The sequence below is a fragment of the Ambystoma mexicanum genome, chromosome 10 (genome assembly GCF_040938575.1).
Source record: "Ambystoma mexicanum isolate Mex_15411 chromosome 10, UKY_AmexF1_1, whole genome shotgun sequence".
NCBI lineage: Eukaryota > Metazoa > Chordata > Amphibia > Caudata > Ambystomatidae > Ambystoma > Ambystoma mexicanum.
In genome coordinates this window covers 682818252-682843059 of record NC_090932.1, presented here as the reverse complement: position 1 = coordinate 682843059, position 24808 = coordinate 682818252, and the positions used below count along the sequence as shown (strand labels likewise).

At 47.3% G+C, this 24808-nt stretch overlaps 1 protein-coding gene across 2 annotated transcripts in view; it reads right to left on the bottom strand.

Moving 5' to 3' along the window:
* XRN1 (5'-3' exoribonuclease 1) overlaps positions 1-24808 on the bottom strand; it is a 2611979-nt gene that overhangs the window by 497713 nt on the left and 2089458 nt on the right. For both annotated transcript variants that reach the window (XM_069618274.1, XM_069618273.1), the window contains exon 33: positions 19789-19903. In XM_069618274.1, coding sequence (XP_069474375.1) covers positions 19789-19903 — 115 coding nt within the window. The remainder of the gene's footprint in view (positions 1-19788; positions 19904-24808) is intronic.

Sequence of the window (24808 nt, the reverse complement as noted above, 5' to 3'; positions counted from 1 at the left end):
GATATCCCAAAATTGTTGGCATCTGCATATATTTCAGGCCAATAGAATGTTGGCATAACCTGGTTCTGAGTTTTTGTTGTCCCTTGGTACCAGCAGTTAAGTGAGAGTGTCCCAGTTCTAACACCACCCTCTGGTGACTCCGGGGAATCACCAACTAGGTTCTGGGAGTGCCTTTGGGTGTTAAATGCCCACGATATAGGAGACCACCATTAAACAAAAAAAACAAAAAAAGAAACAAGGGCCACTCTGAGCTCATCCTTCTGTCTCCGCTATAACTTTTGGCGAAGGCATCCGTTAAAATGGGATCATTATGTTGGGCAAAAGCATGGTCAGGAACAAGTTCTATTTCCTCTATGAAGGAAACTGGTTTGCCCTTCTGCTTCTTATCTGCTTCTCTGAATCCTTGGATACCTCTTTCTATCTCTTTTTGTTCTCGGAATTCTTGGTGTACAGGGAATATAGCTTTTTCTAGAATCCCCTGTTCTATTTTCTCCCCTTCTTTCACATTATATGGTTGACTCCTAGGAATTTTTACGTCTCCTCTGTAATCGGGGTCAATGACTCCAGCAATGACATCTAAACCGTACCTCCAAGCCAGCCCAGATCTGGAAGCCAACATAATGTAGGTTCCCTTTGTGGGTGAGAGAACTAGACGTGTAAGAATTAACTGTCTCGCACCAACTGTGATAGTTAATTTGGCACGACTATGTAGATCAAAGCCATGATAGCTAATTTGGTACTACTATGTAGATCAAAGCCAATCAACTCAATGTCGGCTCCTGTGGGTGCGGAAGGTTTGGGGCTTAGTTTAGTGAATTTGAGGATTCCCCTGCTTTTATCTGATGGACCAGATCCAACTCCTGACACCAAAAGTGGTAGGTCAGAATAAAGAGAGCAGGGTTTATCGAAAAAGATCGTCATCAGGTGGCTCAATGATGTCACAAAAACCGCTCATTCATTCTTCCATTACCTAACATGCATAGATAGACAGGCATTACGGAAATGCAGTGAATGAATAAGAGGTTTTTGTGACATCATTGAGTCCACTGTTGAACGTTTTTTTTTTTGTTGGATAAAATATTTTATTGTTTTATAGGTACAAACAAAATAAAACAAAACACATTAACTCTTGGTCAATACTACAAACATACAGGTATACATTTCTCTCCGGCTTCGGCACTTTTCCGCACAGTCCATGAATGTCAGTGCATTACGCAGGTTTGTAGGCACATCACAATCGTCTGGTTTAACCGTTTTCATCAGTTTAGCAGGGTTTCAGTTTGTTACCGGTTGCCCTCAGTTATCCTCCCATCTTTGCCAGATTTTGGTCGCCTTCCTTGGACACCCTCTTGTGGTGTACACCCTCTTTTCCATTGGCACGCACAGATCTACATCTGTAACCCATTTCTCGTATTGCGGGGGTGAGGCCGAGCCACACAATTGGGCTATGTTCCTTTTTGCCAGGCCTGTGGATGTCGCAAACATGAGTTTTTCAAATCTGGATAGCTCAATGTCTTCGTCTATCCCTAGTATCAGTAATTTGGGGTCCATTGGTATCTCTCGACCGATCACTGTTAGCCTTTCTCAGCATTTTTGCCAGAACGTTTGGATTTGTGGGCATTCCCAAAGTATATGGAAAAAGGTCCCTCTCGTTTGGCGACAACGTAGACAGTTTGGGTCTGTTGCTCTTCCCCACTGGTGCAGAGCCTCTCTGGTATAATATACCCTATGCAGGACTTTTAGTTGAATCAGTCTGATTCTAGCTGAGATTGCGGTTTCTCTGGGATACATGAGAGCTGTAGTCCATTCCTCTGGCTGGACAAGGCCCACGTCATTTTCCCATTTTTCTTTCAGTCCTGCGAGTTCTGTTGTTGCGAATGAATGGATTGCCTTGTACATTGTAGATGTTACTTTTTGGGCGATTCCATCACAATGTTTCGTTCAACTGGGGTACATTCTTGGATGTTGGGGAGGTCCAGCTCACTTGTGGTGAGTGCATGTCTCAATTGTCTGTAGTGAAAGTGTTCTGCGGCTGGGAGACTCTATTCAACCTCTAGGGCTTAGAAAGTCTTTATTTCTCCATTTTCGATCATGTCTTCTAGTCTTCCTAACACAGCTTCTTCCCAGGCCGCACATATGGGGAGTTCTCCAAGTTCTGGTAGATGCTTATTATGCCATAGGGGTTGTTTCAGTGTGACCTTCCCTTCCCAACCTAGGTGCCTATGTACATCTATCCATATTCTAGTTCTGTGTGCGGCTATTGTAGGAGTAAATGGATGAGTTTGTTTTTGATAAAGCCCTTCTATGGGTGTGATCCGTTGATCTATTTGTGTGTCTGCTCTGTTGTGTGGTAGCATTGGGTCATTATGTAGGATGTCATTTATCACTGACATCTGGGCTGCCCAGTAGTACGTTTGTAGGTGTGGGAGGCCAATTCCTCCCTCCGACACGGAGCGCTGTAGAGTTTTGAGTGCGATTCGGGGGTGCCCTCCACTCCACAAGTGTCTCGTCTAGTTTACGAAATTGTAGCTTAGGTATGTATACTGGTGCGTTCGGTAAACACCACTTCGCTTTTAAACTGAACTGCCTAGACTCTGGAAAAGGCTTTGTTACCACAAGCTACTTATTGCCACTCTCGTGCACTCAGGCCTTACTGCATGCTGTATCTGTGCCCAAAGTTGCTGCCATTTCCAGTACATAGGTGCTCATTCGTATTTAGACTACTGTGTCGCTAATCATCCCTGTCACATATAACTGCACTGTGCCTCACTACTGCTCGGCTACCCTATGCAATTCTAGCTGCCATTTTTAACCACATTGTGACCATCTGCCCTGTTCTGCTGATCTGCTCACCAACTGCCTCTAGATCTGTTGACCTGCAGCCCAATGTGCCCCCGCTCAACATACTTTTATAGCCACTAAACTCAATGTTGTGCTTAATCTGCTCTATGTGCTATTCTGAAGTTAGGGGTTATTCTGATTCTAGGTGTTATCTTGAACTAAGTGTTACTCTGAACCTAGGTGCTATTCCCATTCCAGCCGCTATTCTGAATACATGATACTCTGATCCAAGATGTTAATTGGTACACTGGCACAATTCTAAACCTAATGCTGTGCTAATTGACAAACGCTTACTATGACCACTTTGCTTACCTGTACCTGAGTCAGATGCCAATCTGCAACCTTGCACTACATGGATTAGGTAGTATTCGGCTACTCCAAGCAGGCCGCACTGTCCACTGCTAGATTTCAACCCTAGACAGGACACACACTGCACCTTACCCCCCTCACACAATGTTCCTCCCGGGCCTTTACTCTATACTACTGAGAACCATTCTCCACATCACCAATTCCGCATGCCTGCCCAGCTCACCCCTTAACTTGACCAGCCTAGGCACCGCATCACCCACCCTCACAAAGCCCAGCACCACAATCATGCTTAGCCTACTCGCTCCCCCATGCCTTTCGGACAGGCTGACCAGATTACGATCCAGACTTCCAAAAATACACGAGCCTAGAGCCAGGGACTCCTCACAATCCATACTCACACACCGAACCTCCATCAGCTCCTGCGCTAACCTTACGCTAAAAAAACCCGAACCTAAACCCGTCAACTCCACTACAACCAACAATAGAGCGCTCATCACAGCTACCACCCCCACCCCTGCCAAAGCCAAAACCCTACCTATAAAAGGTGCCCTCATCAACGCACGCTCCATGATTGCCCATGCCACGGACATCGCTGATCTCATTTTAGCTGAAGATCTAGACTTCCTAGCCATAACAGAGTCCTGGCTTCATGCAGCCGCAGGCCCAGCCCTTTCGCTAGCCATCCCCACTGACTACACCATCATCCGAGCGGACAGAACTGAAGCTAAAGGCGGTGGTTTGGCCATCATTGCCAAGACCCACCTTAACATCAGACTCAACTCCGCCACACACCACCCATCATGTGAATCACTTACAGCCAAACTACCCATCGCTAACTCCCAAACAATATCCATTCACTTACTATACAGACCTCCCGGACCCCCGGGATCTTTCGAGGAAGACCTCAATGCCATCCTTACCGACAACCTAAAAAACTCCTCACAATGCCTTCTCTTAGGAGACTTCAATTTAGGCTACAAAGACCCCAAAGACAATCAAGCCACTCTCATCAGCAACACCCTGTCTGAACTAGGCTTCACACAAAAAGTAACCAGCCCCACCCATAACAAAGGGAGAACCCTTGATTGGATAGCAGACTATAACTGTGCCGTATCGATCACTAACAACACTCCCCAATCCTGGACCGACCACCACCTCCTCTCCTTCTCACTTGAGGCCTCAAGCCCTACAACCAACATGGCACTAGCCCCAGCCATCCACACGAGAAGCAAAAAAAATATCACAGTAGAAAAACTGATCCCACTCATTCTTCCTACACTAAGCCAACTCCAAGACTCTAATCCCTATGACCTCGTAGAAGGCTATAACAACACCATGCGCATAGCCTTAGATGCCATTGCACCATTGAAACTTAGAAAATCCAAACCAAAAAAGCACCTCAACCAATGGTTCTCCAGCCATCTTAAAACCCTTAGATTGGAAAAGAGTAAACTGGAACAAGTCTGGAGACAATCTCCGACTGACCACAACAAACTATTGCTCAACAAAATAACGGCCAACTATAAAAAAGAAATCATAGCGGCCAAACAAGAATCCTATAACCTGAGAATCTCCCAATCCAACTCCAGCTCCAGAGAATTATTTACTATCCTGAAAGAAATGGAAACCCCGGTAACAATCCCAGATACTTGCGTTAAAAACAAACAATGGTGCACCAGTGTCCAAAATGCACTAAACAACAAAGTCACTGGCCTTCAAACAAAAATTAAAAATAAGAAAGTCTCCCTCACCAATCTTACCAACCCCATCAACGCCCACTCGAGCCCTCCACCCTCACACCACACACCTAACTCTGCTCGCTTCAGCTTTTCCAAAGTCTCTTCCCTCGAAGTAGAAAAAATAATTCTTGGCCTTAAACCCTCCAACTGCAAAGGTGACCTCTGCCCCCCACAAATCATTAAAGACGCGGCACGAGACCTCTCGCCATTCATCACCAGACTCATCAATGCCTCCTTTTCCTCAGGAACAGTCCCCAGTAACCTTAAAGAGTCCTGGGTCCTCCCTCTCCTCAAAAAACCCTCCCTTGACCCGTCCATCCCAACCAACTACAGACCGATTACCACCGTCCCATTCCTGTTCAAGATACTAGACAAGACAGCATACCTACAAATTCAAAAGTATCTTGAAACAAACCACCTTCTAGGAATAAGACAATCCGGCTTCAGACCCCAACATGGAACTGAAACAGCCCTGATAGATCTGAAAGCCCAAATAGACGACCTTAGAGATAACGGGAAAACTGCATTACTACTCCTGCTAGACCTCTCTGCGGCGTTTGACCTAGTTGACCATAAAATCCTATGTAATCATTTAGACTCAGCTGCCCACTTTTCACAAGAAGCCATCAGTTGGATTGAGTCATTCCTCAACAACAGATCCATGCGAGTCTTCTCCTCCTCTGCCGCCGCCGAACCCATCCCCATTACATGTGGAGTCCCACAGGGCTCGTGCGTCTCCCCCACTCTGTACAACGTGTTCACAAAGCCCCTGTTTGATGATCTAGACGGCCTGGGTATCACCTACACTAACTACGCCGATGATACACAGATCCTCATCCCGTTGACGGGAGATTACAACCAGGATTTGGCCTTGGTGAACAGGGTGTATCTCATCATCCAGGCATGGATGGCTTCGCACAGTCTATGCCTGAATGATGACAAAACTGAACTCATCATCCTTGGTTCTACGTCCAACCTAACCAAACTCGACCACAATTATGCCAACTTCATCATAGATGGGAACCTAATCAAGGTTTCGAAAGAAGTAAAAACCCTAGGAATATACCTCGACTCCTCCCTAACCTTCCACAAACAGGTTAGCTCGATGGCATCCTCTACGGCCTACACATGTAAGCTCATAAGAGCAGCCAAACCCTTCCTCTCCACCCACAGCTGCACTACACTTGCCAGAGCATTGGTATTATCCAAACTGGACTATTGTAACGCCCTCTACATAGGAGCCACCAAACAAATCACCAACAAAATTCAGACGCTACAAAACAACGCCCTTAGGGCAGCACTCAATATTCCCAGGAGGGAACACATTTCCAATATCAGGAAATCCCATAACTGGCTCAGCACAACAGACAAAATCCTGCTTAAAGTAGCATCGCTCACCCACAAATGCCTGAATAATGCTGCCCCACGCTATCTGGCAGACAGAATATGCAAACACAGCCCCATCAGACCCACCAGAACCTCCAATGCTAATCTGCTCACCGTCCCCAGGTTTAAACGCACTAAAATGGGTGGCAACAGCTTCCAGGTGAAAGCACCCCAACACTGGAACTCCCTACCACCATCGCTCAGAACTCCCCAACCTTACTCACTTTTTAGACGCAACTACATCCATTGGTTAAAGATCACGAACCACTAACACCTCTAACACCACACGGCTGCTCTCCGCGTTGCATGCTTTAAGAGAATCTGTAAATTTGTAATACTAAACTTGTATATATTTGTAATTCTTTAAATACATCTACTGCATTCTCTCCTGCCAAACTGTACACATGTTCCTTCATCGTCACACTGTAATTATGTAATGTAATGTATAATTATGTAATGTAAAGTATAAGCATCCTGTAACCAAGCTTTGAATCACCTTGCTGCTCATGCGCCCTCATACCCTCGGGTCTGGTGCGCAATACAAATGAATAAACTAAACTAAACTAAACTGTAGGATGTATAATATCCTGGGTAGGGCTAGCATTTTGAATAGGGCAGCCCTTCCTAGAAGGGTGAGAGGGAGGGACATCCAGTGTTTGACATCATTGATAAATCTATCTCTTATTGGATGTAGGTTTTTCTCTACGTATCGCGTTAGATCTGTCGTGATCTGTATGCCAAGGTATTTACACTGCTCCTGTACGATTTTATACGGGCAGTCGTGTAGGGCCACTACTTCTAGGTCCTTGATCGGGAACAATAAGGATTTAGTGTAATTAACTCTCAGCCCGCTAAAAGATCCGTAAGTATTTAGTATATCAGTAATAACGGGAAGTGAGACCACTGGCTCGCCCAGATAGATCAGGAGATCGTCCGCATATAGGGAGACCTTGTCCTCCCAGTCCTGTGCCCACTGGAAACCCCTCCAAGCCCGTGACTCTCTCAGCATTATCGCTAGTGGTTCGATCGCCAGTGCGAACAGGATCGCAGATAGGGGGCATCCCTGTCTAGTTCCTTTCCCAAGCTTTATACTGCGTGAGGACCATCCATTTACCCCGATTTCTGCAGTTGGTTCATTGTACAGGAGTCTAACCCAATCCATAAAGTGGTTACCGAATCCCATTTTGCCCATTATATGCCATAAGGCCTCCCAGTGGATCGAGTCAAAAGCTTTCTCAAAGTCAATGGTGAGGAGTGCTAATGCATCTTGTAGGAAAGGTGCTTTTTCAATGGCAGCCTGGAGTCTGTGGATTTTCATTTGTGTGGATCTTTGTGGCATGAAGCCACACTGGTCCGGGTGGATCAGGAAGGTTATCACTGTTTGTAGCCTATTGGCCAGTATTTTTGCCAGTCTCTTGGCTTCTATGTTTATAAGCGAGATTGGTCGGTAGGAGCCACACGCGTACGGTGGCTTCCCTTCCTTGTGTATCACCACTATAGCAGCTTTCCTTAGGTCTGATGGGAGGATTCCTTTTTCCTTTGCGTATAAGAACATTTTCAGCATGTGGGATGCAACCTCTCCAGTGCCAATTTTCTTCCAGACCTCTACCGGAAAGCCATTAGGTCCTGGGGTTTTTCCATTTTGGAGTTGCGAGATGGCTGTAGTCAGTCCCTCCTCAGTTAATTCAGCTTCGAGTTGCATCTTCTGTGTTTCGTTTAGTGTTAGGATGGATAATGATTCCAGTATGCTGGGATCCGTCGGTGCCATGGGTGGGGCGTAAAGTTTTTCATAGTAGGTTGCGAATGCCTCTGCGATGTCCGGGTCCATTGAGGCCCATTCAGTGTTTGTGTTGCTTATGCGGCGCACTTGGCATTGTCCTTCCTCTCTCCTCTCCAGCCAGGCCAGCATCCTGCTGGCCTTATCTCCTGTCTCGCTTCGCACATGTCAGGGCCACATTGTGCAATTTCTTTTGCGCTAATTGGAGGGATGTTTTATCTATCTCTGCTCCCGTTCTTGCATATTTCGCCTCGCTACGTTGCACTTCCGCCTCTGCCTCATCAACATCTTTCTTGTGTGCTTTCGTGTGTGCCGTTGTCCAGCTTAGTATTTCACCTCTTATAGTCGCCTTGTAAGCTTCCCATACTATCGTCTTGTCAGCCACTGAGTCTTGATTCAGTTCGAAATAGTTTGCAGTCGCATCTTGGATTTTCTCCATTAACTCTGGGAATCCCAGATAGTATGTGTTTAATCGCCATCTCGGCAGAGGCCGGGGTCTCTCTGTTTCCATCAGTATCGTGAGTGGGGAGTGATCTGATATTCCGCGGGGGTGTACGGTTGCGTCCACTATCTTGTGTATATTATCTCCGGGGAGAAAGAAGTAGTCTAATCTAGACATCGACGCGTGTGCGCCTGAATGGAACGATAATTGTCTCTCCGTTGGATGCAGGTCTCTCCACGCGTCCTTTAGGCCCAGTGCTGTTGTAAAGGTGGCCAGTTTGGTTGGTATCGACGGGTTTCTCCCTCTTATAGGAGTGCGATCATCTGTGATATTCATTACTTCATTGAAGTCTCCGCCTACCACCAGTGTATCTGCCAGAGTGTTGGCTATTAACGGGGTGAGTTCTTCGAGCAAGGCTGTCATGAGGGCTGGGGGCGAATAAAACCGCTATTATGGCTAGAGTTTGATTCCATAATGTGCCCTGCATGAAGATAAATCTACCACTCGGGTCATGGGTTATGTTGTTTATATCGAGTGGGATTCTTTTGTGTATCAAGATTAGTACTCCCCTCGACCCCATGGAAAAGCCTGCATGGATTGCCGTCCTGTACTTTGTTCTCTTTAAGAAATGACATTCAGTGCCTGCCAGATGTGTTTCGGTGAGCAGCACCATGTCCGGTTCATGGCGATTTATGTATTGCGTTACTAGCCTCCGTTTTATGCTGTTACCCAGGCCATTTACATTCCATATCATGAAGGCGAGTTTCTTTAAGTTATTTCCAGTTGTGGCCATTGATCTTTAGATGTGGATTTCCGTAAGGATCGTTATCTCCTGCATTCTTCATGAGCCCTCCACTGACTGTGGTTTTGCCGCGCCAAATGTCAATTAAATACCTGTATAACACTCAACTCCCCCTCCCCATACTCCATCCCCAACTGAAGCATCTGTCGCCCATTGAACAAACGTTGAACTAGTTGAACTTAATCCTAAGCATTGAAGTCTCTATGGTATTCGGACTCTCTCAGCATGTAATCCGAGTTTTATTGGGGGGTTGTGCCGTGCTGGGCTGTGGGCCGCCAACATTCATTGTGCAAGTTGCTGAGTGATTGTCGCTTATTCTTGTGTCGTGTTAGTTCTCATCTTTCATCCGTTCTTGTCTTTATTCATCTTGTTCTTGTGGAATCACTTCCATGTCATGGTGTGGTGGGTCTTGTGGAAGCTCATTTGGCCTTGGTCTGTTTTCTCTCGGTTCACGTCTTTTGCGTGGATCCCAGTCTCCCTTCAGATTGGTCTCTGCCCAGGTCCAAGCTTCCTTGGGATCTATAAAATGTGTTGTGATGCCGTTGAGATATATTTTTAGCTGCGCCGGGAACAGGAGGCCATATTTCACGTTCATTGATTGTAAACGTTTTTTGAGGGGGTCAAAGGATTGCCTCATTTTTGCACTTCCCTAGTGAAGTCCGGGAAAAATCCTATCCTGGAGCCATTGTATGTTATTTCACCTTTTGTCCTGGCCATGTGTAGCACCACATCCCGGTCACTATAATTTAGGATCTTTGCCACCACAGTTCGTGGTGGTCTGCCAGGTGTTGGTCTGCCTGTTGGAACTCGGTGTGCCCTTTCTATCGAGAAGAGTTTCAATAGGGTTTTGGGAGAGAATAGATCAGCGATCCATTGCTCCAGGAACAGCTCAATTGAGTCCCCTTCAGCCTTTTCCGGCAGGCCAAGAATGCGGATGTTTCTTCTTGATCTGCCCTCTCCCTCCTCCACCCTGCTCTCCAGTGTTTTGATGCGTTCTAATGCTCTGTTCATTTGTCGGCCTACATTTCTCAGTTCGTCCTCTGCAACTGATATTCGACTCTCAGCCTCTCCGGTGCGGGACGAGAGCTTATGGAGATCATGGCGCAGCAGGGAGACTTCTGTGGAAATGCTGTCCATTTTCACCTCCATAGAGGATCGTGAGTTGGAGATGGCAGTCATCACATCTCGGAGGGAGATGCTGTCATCAGGGCCTTGGGAGTCTTCAGACCTGCCTGCTTCCGTTGTCAGGGTGGGGGTGGCAGTTGTATATTGTTCCATCGTACTTTGGTTAGTTGCCTTTTTGGTCCTCTCTTTGCCCATTGCAGTAGGTGTTTGTATCGTAGTATTGCTGTGATTGGCGCAGGATTTTGTTGGGGTTCGCCGTGCGAGGGTAATATATACTAAGAATCTTCTTATGTGGAGATCAGTATCTTGGCTATGTCCCTCGTCGTCGTAGGTTGTTGTGTGGTTAATTCAATGCTCCCTTAGTTGTTATTCTGTAGGTCTCGATGTATCGCTTTGTATACCGAGTGGGTCTCTATATGTGTGGGTTAGCCACCTGGGCTGCTCAGTTTCACCTCAGTGTCTAAGTAGATTATTGCAGCGTGTGCCTGGAACGCGCCTTCGGAGTGATTAGTCCTCCCTTCCCCCACCCCCCTCTATTGGGTAAGGGATTCCTCTTGTTTTATCAGTTGGATTTTCGCTGTAGGTGTCTGCCACCTGGCAGGAGAATGAGGCCCCCTCGTACAGCCTCTGGGCGCACAGTCTAGTTCTAGTTCCCCTCTTGCTAGGGCAGGATGATTAACGGCTCAAGTGGGGGAGGGTGGGGAAAGAACCCTCTCCAACATTCAGATAATGGCTTCAATTGAGTGTACGGCGGTTGGGCCCCCCCCCTCCTTATCGGGACTTTGTAGAGGATACCGGCGAGCGCTCAACGTAATATGGAGCGCCCGCGATCGTCTTTAAAGGGATCTCCTCGGGTTTGCCTCCTCTTGGCAGACCTGGTCGCAAGGCTCGCCGGCGCACTCCTCTGGTTCACTGGGTCTCAGGATTCATTACTTCTCATAACGGGGGATCACCCGTGCTGGCGAGACTGTGGGCGTGGAGACACAGCCAGGAGGAACGAGGCGACTTGGTCCACGGATCACTCAATGTTATGTGCGTCCCATGGGCACTATCCAGCCATGCGAGTGCGGTGGGATGAGCTTTCGCGGGCCGTTCCTCAGTGTATTAAGTAGTGGGTTGTTTGTCCAGGGAGGTAGTTGTCTGGTGTTCGTCCTCTCCCCCGGATCCAGTGACTCGGGGTGCTCAGGAATCGTGTTTAGGGTTCAGGGCACACATTCGATTTAAGCAGTGCAGGCATACCATCAAGAGGGGTCGTGCACCCCTCGTACCCCCGGTCCCAGCAGGACCACAGTGGAAGGCGTGGGCTGCGGGCCTCTCCTCCTTCGTGTCTCGGCCCCTGGTCTCTCTCATACAGCCCAGCCGATCTCCTGGCAGTCCTTCCCACTCCGGGCTCCGCAGCGCCTGGTGCCCGGGGAGGATGGAATTCCACACGCGCGTCTCAGCACCGGTGCTCGAGTCTTCGTTCGGCGGTCGTTATGCAGGGTTCCCGCGGTCGCCGGATCAATGGTCAATCCGGGAGTTGCTGATAATGCAGTCGCGGATTCCCTCAGTGGCGCGCTGGAATGAAGCACAGCAGTAGGGCAGAGGGGAAGTCTCAGCTCGTTCGCCAACGGGCCGCAGTGATTCCTACCGCCCCTCGGACCCGGCGGCCATCTTTTTGGAGGTTGGTGCCAGGCGCGATCCGAGTCAGTCGGCGATATCTTTGGCCCCTTTTTCCGATTCTCGCTCACACTTCTGCCATGTGTGACTGCGACTATCCGCCACTAGTAAAGTGAGTTTTCTTCAGGATCTGATGAGAATTATGTAGGATTTCTTCAGGATTCAGCTGGCGGCCACGGAGCACCGGGGAATCACGTCCTCATAGTGTGCTAGTTGGCCACGCCCCCCACTGATGAATGTTTTTGATCGAAACATGTACATGTCGTAGCAGTTATTAAAATGAATGCTGCCTCTTAAGATTGATGTACATCGTGTGAATTTCAAAACAAGGATTTTAAAAGTGCAAGAATAGCACATAACAAATAAAACACATCAAAACTATTTGAAATTGCAAAAACGTGTAAAGTATTTATTGAAGGAAGAATGCAATACTCGTTCAGAAACTTTGGTCTGATCGCTCAGCAAAGTTGTTGCTATCCCTGACTTGGAGATACAACAGAGACTACACAAGAATATTCTAAATTCAGGAGTGCTTTTATTATACCTTATTTGTGTGTAATAGGGCTGCATTTGCTTCTTAGTTTCTTTCGTATGTGTCAGGGTGGCTCTCATGCTTGTTCCTTCTCTTTCCGTTGACACACTTCTGCGTCTTTCTCTCGGTGTGGTATAGTCGTCGGAAGTGATCTTAATTAGTACTCCTTTCCCGCCACCACTTTTCTGTTGCGACTGGGTCCGAGTACTTCTTTCGGGCTGGTAGGGCTCTCGGTTGTTTTGCGGCAGCCTGGGCACTTCCCAGCCAAGGCTTCCTTGGAGCCTCTATAGAGTGTCCATCCTGTATCCGTTGTCAAGGTTGCAGACTTCCTCTGGTCTGCGGCGTACACAGTGCAACTCAGGCACTTCCTTCCGCTGTTCGCCTGCCTGATATACAGATTTTCCTGTGGGTTTTCAGCGTCTTCTGACCAGCTGATTCAAATCTCCTGGTGTTCTCTCTTTCATTCTCTAGCTCCCATTTGTTATGTTGATGCTCTGGGGCTTCCCCAGTTTCTCATCATAGTCCCTTTTCTGTGTCAGTGATATACTTGTTATATCTCCTTTGAGTTTCTTCATCCCGGTACCTACCCGGTACTTATTCTTCATCATCCTTGGGGTTTTACTCGTCTCAGTATTTGACAAGTACTTATCTTCTGTAATGACTTTATAATAACAGATGTATGAGGATTCTGTTTTTCTGTCAACTGATATAGTTTGATCAGGCTTCTGTGTGAAATAAATAGGGAGTTCATCGGAACGGGAGTCCTTGTCCCCAAGGGATGGCGGGGAGGTCTCTTCCTGGGAGGTCCCGTTTGTCGCCACCTCTAGGGGGAATGTTGCGTGGGGGGGCTCACCTCCCTAGCCTCACATGGAAAGGCTCCCGCTAGGGAGAAATGACAAAACCAATGCATCACAGTGTGCTTTCATGTATGATAACTCTTTGGTTTCTGTTTCTCATCTTCGCCATATGGGGAGACCTTTCCCTTTTCTCAAGGCAATAAGATTCCAACTCTATTTCTCTTCCACTCTGTCGTTTGTGTGTTTCTCTTTATCTCATTAATATAGTTAGGATTCACCTGCTTATTTCCAATTGTTTACCCATTTGTACTGGAACAAGTTTTATTTAACTTGCACTGAGTCCTTCTTAACTTTCTGGTATTCCCGTTCCCTGTATTACCTTCTTGCTTCAGGGTGCGTCGAATCTATGATATGATATAATATGGTATTTGTAACGCGCCAGGTGTTTCAAGGCGCGACGAGGCAGGGGGGGGAGGAACAAGGGGAGACAAAACAAACGATCCTACTAGGCCAGGTGTCATTCAGATCGCGCAAGTGCAGGGGTGGGGGAGGGGGGAAAAAGTGCAAGGGGAAGGGGAGGGGGGGGAAGTGCAGTAAAGGTAAGTGGCGTAAAGTAATAAATAAAAAAGGGCCAGCTAGTGGCAAGTGCAAGGTAAGTGCAGAACAAGTGCTGGGGAAGGGGGGGGGGCTGTAGGGATACAGAGACAGTCCCGTAGTGCAGAGGGGTTCCAGGGGATCAGTGACTGGGACCAGGACCGAAGGCAGTTTAGAGTGGTCCAGTTGCAGGATCAGTGCAGTTTAGTGAAGAATTAATTAGCTGTTCAGCAGGGGAGAGGGAGAGAGAAAGCAGAAGCAAAGAGGAAGGTTTTGAGGTGCTTCCGGAACCGGAGGTGGTTCTCCTCAAGTTTCAGGGAGGCAGGAAGGCTGTTCCAGAGGGAGGCCCCTGCCGCGGAGAGAGATCTACCCCCAGCTCGTTGCTTCGAGAAGCGGCTGACCATGAGGGAGTTGGAGGCGGATGAGCGAAGGGCTCGGGGAGGAAGATATTTGGGAAGAGAGAGTTGAAGGTATTTAGGACCCAGGCCCCAGAAGGCCTTGTGGACAATGCAGAGGGTTTTGAACTTTATCCTCGCAGCCACTGGGAGCCAGTGTAGAGATTTCAGTCCTGGAGAGATACGGTCCCTGGGCTTGAGGCCAAGGACAAGTCTCGCAGTTCTGTTCTGGATGAGTTGCAGAGGGCGGAGAGTGGAGGCAGGCAGATTAAGATAGAGGCTGTTACAGTAATACAGCTTCGAGAGAACCAGGGCTCGGGAGACAGTGAGCTTCTGGGGGAAGGAGAGTAAGGGAAGAATACCTCGGAGGAGGTGCAGCTGGTAGTGTGACCTCTTGGCGACGTTAGAAATATGAGGAGAGAAGGCGAGTGTGGAGTTGAAGATGACCCCAAGGTTTTTTGCTTTGCAGGTAGGAGCAGGGAGGGGGCCAAGGGAGGCAGGCCAGAGAGCTGCAGGGAAGGAGGGAGTGGGAGTACCGATGAGTAGAATCTCAGTCTTCCTGGCATTAAGGCAGAGGTCATTGGCGGCACACCATTCTTGGATAGCAGACAGACAGTCAGAGATGAGGGAAGGAGAGGGGGAGGCTGAGGGTAGCCTGAAAATGAGCTGGGTATCGTCCGCATAGCACTGGAAATTAGGGCAGAGAGCGGCGATGCGGTGGGCAAGGAGTGCCAGATACTGGTTGAACAGCCAGGGAGAGAGATTAGATCCCTGGGGGACACCACAGGTGGAGAAAAAGATGTCGGAGAGGAAGGGCCCCAGTTGGACCTGGGAGGGTCGATTTGAAAGGAAAGAGGTCAGCCACGCCAGAGCCTGACCAGTGATACCCAGGTTTTCCCGGAGACGGTTGAGCAGGATGGCATGGTTGACAGTGTCAAAGGCAGAGGAGAGATCGAGCAGAATGAGAACACACGGAGTGTTGGAATCGAGGTTCAGGAGCAGGTCTTCACGGATGTTCAGAAGAGCAGTTTCCGTGCTTCTGGCAGCTCTGAAGCCAGATTGATGGTCATGAAGACTGCCAACAGATTCAGCATGGAGGTTAAGCTGGGAGATGGCCAGTCTGAGGAAGTCTTCCCTTCTCCCCTAGGGGAGACATTTCCCATGGGGCCAGGGTGGTGCGTCCACAGTACAATAGTCCCCCCTGGGGGTGGTGCAGCGAGGGAAGATCACATGGGAAGGGAATCCCCCCCCTATAGGATTGGGGACGACCAACACCAGAGAACGCAGTATCTCCCTGCTTCACCATGTCCAACTCCTCTTCCAAATCCTTCTGCCCCCTTTCTGAATAAAGCTAATATGTATTACTGTCAAATTAGACAAACTAACCAAGATGACAATAATGAGAAACTAAGCAGCCCAAAGTATTATGCATGCAGCTTTAAATTGGATACTGTGACAAAGAATAAGCCGAGCGAGAAGTCTAGTCTTCGAGTCCAGAGATTTGCTCTAACGAATACATCAGCCCAACATTCGAGATCCAAGAAGCCAGCATCAAGCTCACGCTGGAACGAACGAGCCGGAGGGACGCGTGAGAGGGAGAGCTATCCCCCAGAGAGGAATAGCGAGAGATTTACCCGGATGCAGAGCGAAGTGCAGAGGGGACAGAACACGCAACCGGAGAGAAGTCTCAGTCTGCAGGGCAATTGGACGCCCGAATGCCACCAGAGCCTCCAGCAAGAGCACAGCTGCCAGGGGGCAGTCGGTTCCACCAAGAAGGAAGAGAATAGGTACCCAGGAGCTGCGAGACATCCGTGGAAGCATCGGATGAGCTCAGAAGCTGGCGAGAGAGGGTCTGGGGCCCTGAAACAAATAAGAGATGGTTGTATACTTGGCAGGTGAGGGAACCAAGCTTCTACAACGCCAAGGTGCGGTTTGGGACCCCTCACCCAAGAGAAAAAGTCTAGGACCCTGATAAAAGAGAGGGTCTGGGACCCTGAAATATGTAAGAAAGAAGTGTCTACTTGGCAGTAGATTAAACCAAGAGGACACAACTCAACCTTGCAAGTCTGGGATTCGCACCCATATGTGAAGCCAAAGTTGAAAGCCAAGGGGGTCCGGGAACCTGAAAGAAGATAGCATTTTTCCAACCCTTTTATTTTGATAAAAGTCTATATCCAAAAACATGCAACTCTTGTGTCCGAGCCTTACCTCTGCACCCTTTTAAGGGGTGATGTTGCCGGCACCTGTACGGCTTTAGACACCCTCCTGACTTCTTGTTAACTCTGCGGTTCACTTTCCATTTCATATGCGTCCCGCTCTCGCCTTGTGGATATAATTATTGCTGGGACTCGCTTTGGGAGTTGCTTCCTCCTGCTGGTGGTGGTGGTGTCGCTTTGCGGGCCAGCTGCCCACCACGATCGCTACGTGGTCCCATCACCACCAAACTCTCGGTTGCAACTTGTTTGGATTTCCTCTGTTCTCGCATGCCTGTCTCTCAGCATTTCTTGTCCCGCTCTGGTGGTGCTCTGGCTTACGCGGGCTCGGCGTTCTGTGACAGCTCTGCCTCCTTCCACTCTGTTATGTACAGCAGGCTTCCCCTGGTATTCTCGGATTTCCGCCTCCCGCAGATTCTTTGGCTTTTCATCCCTTTTTTCAGCATCCTCAGCACAGTTCATTGGAGACCGATTTAAAGGGCTATCCTCAGTTTCTTGTTGTTGATAATATAGGTTCACTTTATCTTCATCAAACTGATAACATTATGGTGTATTAGGTAAGTCCATATAAGCCATCATTTGGAAGGCATCAAGGAGTGCCTTGCAGGAACAGTAGTCTTTGTCTCCTAGGGGTGAGTCTCTCCCGCTGAGGTCCTATTTGCCATGACTCCTGAGGGGGGTGTTGAGGAGAGGGCTCACCTCCCTAGCCTCACAGGCACCCCCCCCCCATTGGGGAGAAGGGACAAATTCCCTCAATTCATCACATTATACAGGAGTCTGTACAACTTTCCGATTGCTGCTTCTGTTAAAACATTTCCTGCATCTATGCTACACTGTGAACTGTTAATGTACAATTGAAAAGCCACTTATTCAGATTCCAGCACAGAAAGGGTTTCTGGTAACTTGAATGAGGGAGGTATACCAAGCTGTGGGTTATGATTGGACAATGGGTTTGGGGCGTGCAAAGATTTTTGGATCACTGTTTCATTGGTTTGGGGTGGGGTATGGTTGCAGATGTCACAAAGACTTTAGATTTGAGTCAGATAGAGGTTGGAACACACCCATAGACTCGAACAAATCAACACAGCCTCACCAAGATAGGAACTCCTATTTAAAATTGGATAGCGCTGAAGTGTTCTAAGAGGGCAATGTAAAATTCTGAAACAAGCAAAATTAATCAGCACTCGAGTATGACCTGCTGAGAACCCAGTAAAAGAATTCAAATAAGAAATCAAAGTCATTACAAATACAATGGCCTTGAGAAAGTGGAACTTGCCAACAAACTTAAACATTTAACCATCAAATAATGTAAGCCTTGTAGACACACCAGAAGGAAATATCTCCTTCACTGTAAATAAAACATTGATCATTTTACAGCTTGTGCCCAAAGGTGAGTGAGGATTATTATTTTGCAGTTTAGAGATAGGCGCGTATTAGCAGTGATCCACTCCAACACTCTGCAATGCGGTTCAACTCAGATTATTGTTAACACCAAACAAACATGTAGAGCTCTGAGTATTCTCAAACTGTCTGCCCACAATTTACTCTTTGTATTCGTATAAAGATGATGCTGGCCTTACCGCAGTCTAAATATTTGTTTAAATCATGTTTTCCCTTTTTTGATGAGTATTTAGAGCTATAATTCCCTTCCTATCAAAACTAAACTAAGGTGTTTGTCAACAGTCAGAAGAAACATAGTCCTCAGTCCAAACCCATCCACAAAACTGGCCCTATCACTTAGAAAAAAATGTTTTGAAAAATTAGCTAGATTGTTATACACCCAGGGTTGTTCACTACGATCTATCTCGGGTGTTACAGTTCTTCCTGGCATCCACTGGTTATCTGCAGTCAACAGGTCCCCTTATTTAAGAGTTGTTGGAAGATTATCAAAGATCTTCAAGTTTCAAAAGTTCAACAATAAAAAGACTTAACTTTCTGCAAAACAAACTGTCCTAATTTCTGAAGGTGGAAGGACATTTCGCAGATCCCTCTCCACAACTTGGGTGGGTCTCTCCTCACTTGGTTCGGGGTGTTTCTGTGCTCCCCTGGTATTGCTCTTCGCTTTGTTTATTAGACACCTTTGTCTCCTTTGAGTTCCTCTGTTTTATGCAACTCTCTGGGATATTGGTAACACCCTCTCTCCATGTGGCTCTTTTCGCTCTTGTGGGTTCCTGTGACCCTACTCAATGTTGTGATCTACATTGGGTTTCTTAAGCACCTGCAACTCTTTTTCTCTTTTTTTCTCTCTCTCTCGCGGTTCTCATGTTCCGCTCGTCTTAGCATTCGCTTACCCTTTTGCTCTCACATTGAGAGCAGAGGATTCTCTGTTCCCTCGGTTCCTGGTTTCGGCATCAGTTCACAGGCACCAGGCCCACCTCATAGTTGCTCCTAAAGTTGTTTTGTGCGGCCTCTGCTTCTGGGGCCCTGCACATCTGTTAGGATAGCAGCGTCTCCCTTCGCCACTTGCTTCGCTCCATGCCACAGCCGGCTTCAGCCCTTGCCGAAGTCCCTACATCGGAGGCTCCACGACTTTAAAAGGGTGTATTGTTCCCTGGAGAGTTCAGCATTACTTTGAGCCGAATACAGACTTAATGTCAGGGTTGTTTTGAGTCCAACATATTTACGCATCCTCAGTCTCTCCTCCTCCCATGTAGGCAGATAATACTCTAGGTATAGGGAGTTCCCCATGGGAATGGGAGTCCTTGTCCCCAGTGAGGTCCCACTTTCCCAAAGACCTACAGGGGTTTTTGCTTAGCAGGCTCTCCTCGCATACCCGCTTCATACATTTTCCAAAACTGTACATATGATTCCAGTTCCAGCCAGTTACATTCATCTTCCGAGTAGTGGCTAGAAAATGCATAATTTAATCAGGTCATGAGAAAGAAAGAAATAGTAAAGGCAAGAGAGAAGAGTGAGAGCATATTCAGGGTGCCGAGAGAGTGAAAGTGTAGGTGAGTGAGAGACACCTTGTATGATTTGAGATCAGCTTTCAACAATGAAGTGCCTTTTCTGGAAGCTTACAGACCAAAACGTCCATAGAATTTTATTACTTAAAAAAAATGGCAGGATGTGGCTCTTTGCTCCTATGTGTGATGGTGAAAGGGGTGGGGGTTAGGGTCCATGTCTAGAGTAATGACCAATATTCTAGCAATATTTTCAGAAGCTCAACATACTTACATTTTCTGAAATATTCTTGCTTCTTTGTATGACTCTTAGGACTACTTTCACTGTAGCCTGGTTTATGGAACTGCATGCAACTTCCTAGTTTCTTCTCCGGAGGTAAAGTTGTGCCCTATAATATATAATTACACCTTTACATTTTCACAAAGCAAATATCCACCGACATACTAGATCATCATAATCCCATGTTTCCTCTTTATTTTCTCATCAAAAAGAAATGAAAAAATAACATATATGGTGATACATTTTATCTAAGTTCTTGCTCTCCTTCGTTCACAGCCTTGTTGGGAATTGCTATACCAGAGTAGAGACAGGAAAGCATCTCTAAAATATCTTTGTCTCTAATAGCTATATAAAAAGGTGGGAGCCCCTCGATTAAGAACTAACGCAGCACAAATAACGTGTACTATGAGATGTTTCCCCACTTAGGAGAGGTCTAGCACCACCACATTTTAGCTCATTGTAGTTTTTACAGGGTAGAAGAACAAGTTACTTACCAACTGATAACGTTCTTTCGACTGGATGTTCCTCCCACTTATTCTCATCTATGATATTCGTGTCTCGGCAGCTTCTCGGCTTTTGGAAAAAAAAAAAAATTCTCGGCAGAGGGCGCTGTGCCCGATGTTGTGGCATTGATGTCCCTCGAGGGCCGCCGTGGGGTATTAACATCACAAGTAGTATAAATAGCTTGTGCCGCGCCAATTGGCTTCAGTTCTGTTTTTTCGTTGTATAACTCGAGGAACCATCTAGGCGTGCCCCAGACTCTAAGCTTTTCGGAAACGCAAAGTGTAAATCACGTAAATTGTACAGCGGGGTAGGATGGGAGGAGCGATGAGGAAATTGTACAGCGGGGTAGGATGGGAGGAGCGATGAGGAATACGTGGGAGGAACATCCAGTCGAAAGAACGTTACCAGTTGGTAAGTAACTTGTTCTTCGAATGGATTGTGCAGTCCCACGTATTCCTCACCTTTGATAGACTACCAAAGCAGTGATCATTTTGGAGGTGGGAGTACCATTTAGTCTTATCATGAATGGAATGAAGTACTGCCTTTGCAAAAAGGCCTTCTTGGGAAGAAGAAGAATCTAAGCACTAATGCTTAACGAAAGTATGAATTGACGCCCAAGTTGCAGCTGGGCAGATGTCAATTACAGGGACTCCTCTGAAGAGCTGCAGAAGTTGCCATGCCCCTCATGGAATGAGCCCTAAGCCCTTCCGGTGGTTCCATTCCAGCTAGCCTGTAACACTCCCCAATAACTAGAGTAATCCAGCAGGATATAGTCTGTTTTGTCACCACCAATCCCAATTAAGGACCGGTATAACCCATAAATAGTTGGTCATCCTGACATCATTTTGCCATTCTCGCTATATAAAAACTCAGAGCCCTTTTTGGGTCTAGTCTATGCAACCTCTCCTCCTCTTGGCCCAAATGAGAGGGAAGGTAGAAAGTTAGGAGTGTTATTGTTTGTGACGAGTGAAAGTCAGAAACTACTTTCGGCAAGAAAGATGGTTTAACTCTAAGGACTACCCTTATAAAAAGTAGTGTACAGAGGTTTGCATGAAAAAGCCTGCAACTCACTAACCCTGTGGGCTGATGTTAGTGCCACAAGAAGGGCAGTTTTTAGTGTTAAAAGCCTTAACAGACAGGAATGTAAAGGCTCAAAGGGTATGCATGTTATAGATTTCAACCCAAGATTTAAATCCCAAGCAGGGACATGAAATGGTACCAGAGGGTACACGTTAGTGAACATTGGACAATCAATGGAATCTTGAAATAGGAAACCTCTTCAGAGGAGCGCTTAAAGATGGAAAGCGCAGCTAGGTATCCTTTTATTGTTCCAATCTGGAGCCCCAGATTGGCCAGATGCAACAGGAAAGAAAGCCCTGTAAGAGTGCCACATTGAAAAGGAGCCACATTCTTGTCTTTTCATCAGTTACTGAACTTATTCCAACAACACCTGTACAAAGACTTGGATGCTGGCCTTCTGGCCGAAAGCAAGATCTCCATTACGTCGTCCAGAGATCCCAATCCTTATATCTCAGCCTCTCAGAAACCATGCATGAAGGCTGAGTGACTTGACCTCTGGATGGAGAACCCGACCTTCCCCGTGAGAGAAAAGGTCCTCTCTTTGTGGAAGACGTATTGGAGGGCAGATGGACATGTCCAGAAGGTCCGGGTGCCACGTTCACCTGGCCCAATCCGGAACAATTAGGATCATGTTTTTCCTAAACTTTCTCAACCTCCTGGTTACATGAGGAATCACGGGGAATGGAGAAAAAGCATACAGCAGTGGAAATCACCAGTCCACTACGAACGCGTTTCCCAGAGCTCCTCTTGGAGGAAATTCCCTTGAGCAGTACCGATCGCACTTCTGATTGGCGTCAGCCGTGAACAGATCCAATTGAGGGGTTCCCCAAAGGGTGAAGATCTCTAGAAGGACTTCCTGAACTAGTTCTCACTCGTGGGAGATTGTGCTCTGCCTGCTCAGAGCGTCCGCCATCGTGTTCTACTCTCCGGCTAGGTGAACTGCTGATAGATTGCTTCTTGTATTGCCCAGAACCAGAGCTGCATTGCCTCTCTGCACAGTGGTAGTGAACCTTGTTAGGCAGAATCCTGTGCGGTTCCCTTAGGGAACACTGCAAAAAGATTAAGATTACAGGAGTAAGCAGTAAACCCAATTGGTAGCAGTCTGCACCACCCAGATTTACCTGGTAGCTGTGGCTGAGCAGTCAGACTTCTCTCAAGAAGAGTAGGGCAGTATGTAGAGTATACACAATAGGGCCAAAACACAGCAGAACAAACAAACACTGACCAGAGCTTTGTATACAAAGTATATAATTATTTATTTAAAACACACTTTATGGCATATACTAGCACTCTCAATCAAAGGCAAGTTAAAAGACAGTCAGATAAAGTACACACACCTCCCTTAATAGTTATCAGACAAGTCAGGGTTAAAACACTACTATTTGTTAGAACAGATGTGAGCGCTTAACCAAAATGCACTCTGATAATGTAGTTAAAGGGAGAGAAAAAGGCAGAGCATAAAAATAAAACAGTTCCCAACACTTAAGAATTCAGAGCAAGGGGAGAAAGGCAGGTTATACTGTAGAGCCAAAGTTCATAGGCCAGGCCCACTTTAAATGGAGCAAAGCGAAATGTGCCCAGGATCACACGGTTTAAAGTGCACTGAAAGTCTTTGCAGAGTGTTCAAAAGAGGTTGGGGTGATTCAAAATATACAGTTAGAAGGCCTGGAGCCAACCCAGTTTAGAAGCCATGGATTTAAGGGTCACCTTTAGCAATCAGTAGAAATGGAGGCCAGGCAGGACACAGTACCTTAACGAGAAAGGAAGCTCCAGAAGGGGCAGTTGTTCCTGGCAGTGGTTGAAGTTTGTGGTTCCGACCAGGGGAAGAGAAGATCTCGTCGAGGAGGCAACAGGGAGTTGTTGCACTGCACAGGGATGAAACCAGCTGCAGAGTTCCCGATTAAAAGGTGCGGTCCTTTTATTTGTGGTCAAAAGTGGTGAGCTTCGCTATCCGGCCGCCGGGGTGCTTGGCACGGGCGGTTCGAGCAAGAGACGTCTTTGGAAGGCGAAAAGGGCTAAATGGTTGATCCCACCAGCTCGGAGGAAGAAGACTCGTCCAGCAGAAGATCTTCTCTTGTCGTCGGGAAAGTGGTGAGTTAGTTGCAGCAGGGCTTCACCGGTGGTGTCGTCGTTGCAGATGGCTCAGCTTCTTCCCATTTCGGATTCTTAGGTCCTGTGGCGACTTCTGAAGTTCCAGTCCCAAAGGCCCTGCTTTTATGCAGAAAAACCCCCATTCATCAGCCTAGCTGTCAATCACACATGCTAAGTGGTAGAGTGCGACTTGGGTTGCTAAGGCAACGCAGTCCAGGGTGCCAATTCCCCCCCTCCACCCTTCCTGTGTAACCCAGACAGAGTGGCATCATTTGGAGGGCTTCTGTGGAGAAGCCCGCCAGAATAGTGGAACAAAGGGCTCGACCTTGGTCAGAGTTACAGAGACGGACACAAACGCCATTTTAGAAAAGAGTTCTGGCAAAAAGACCCAAACGGGGATTTAATATTAAATAAACCGGCGGTATCTTTAACATTGCACCAAAAAAGTGGTGCGTTTAAAATCAATGGGAAAATCCCATAGATAATATTCTGGTGGAATATTTTGCGCGGTAACCACTGCCACCAGCCAGAAACTCGACGAGGGGGGACGGGACAGTGCCCCCTCGAAAAACAGACCCAGGGGCAATCGAATTACCCCTTACCAGTACTTCCACAATATGACGGTTTGTACTGGTTCTGTTTACAATTTCGGACTAGTAGAGCCAATGGTGACTTTACATGCCCTGGGAGACAGTGGTCAGTCCCAGGGTATGGAGTCTATGTTTGGGGGTCACTGTGACCCCTCTGTGGTACTGCACTGAGGGTGCTGTGTACCACACATACAGAAAAACAGATGATACCCTATGGAGTAAAAAGAAACCCCATAGCCCATAAGCACATAATGACATACCTCAAATCATGCCTAAGAGTGGGAGTAAAAGAGTCTCACTCTTAGCAGGAGAAAAAAACAAACCCCAAAAATCCAGCAAAGCTGCTGGGGGACTCACTAGGTTTGGGAAATTAGCCTTATAAGAGAATTCTCCCTAACAAACCTACGCTGCCTCTCTTGTTGAGGTAGTACGTGGCCACTGTTGTCCGTCATTATCAGGATATTCTTTCCCCGTACAGAAGGCAGAAAGGCCATCAGCACTAGTGTGATTGCCCTCAGCTCCAAAAGGTTGATGTGTAGTTTGGACTCCGATGGAGACCCAATGACCGCCGATTGTCAGTTCGTTGGTATGGGCTACCCACCCCGTGAGTGAGGTGTCCATCACTACTGTTATCGCTGGCCATGGTTGCCAAAAAGGTTGTCCCTTGAGAATGCTGTCCTCGCAAGCTCACCAAATTAGGTCCTGAGCAACTCTGCTTGGAACTTAGAGAAGATCCGACATGGTCCCTG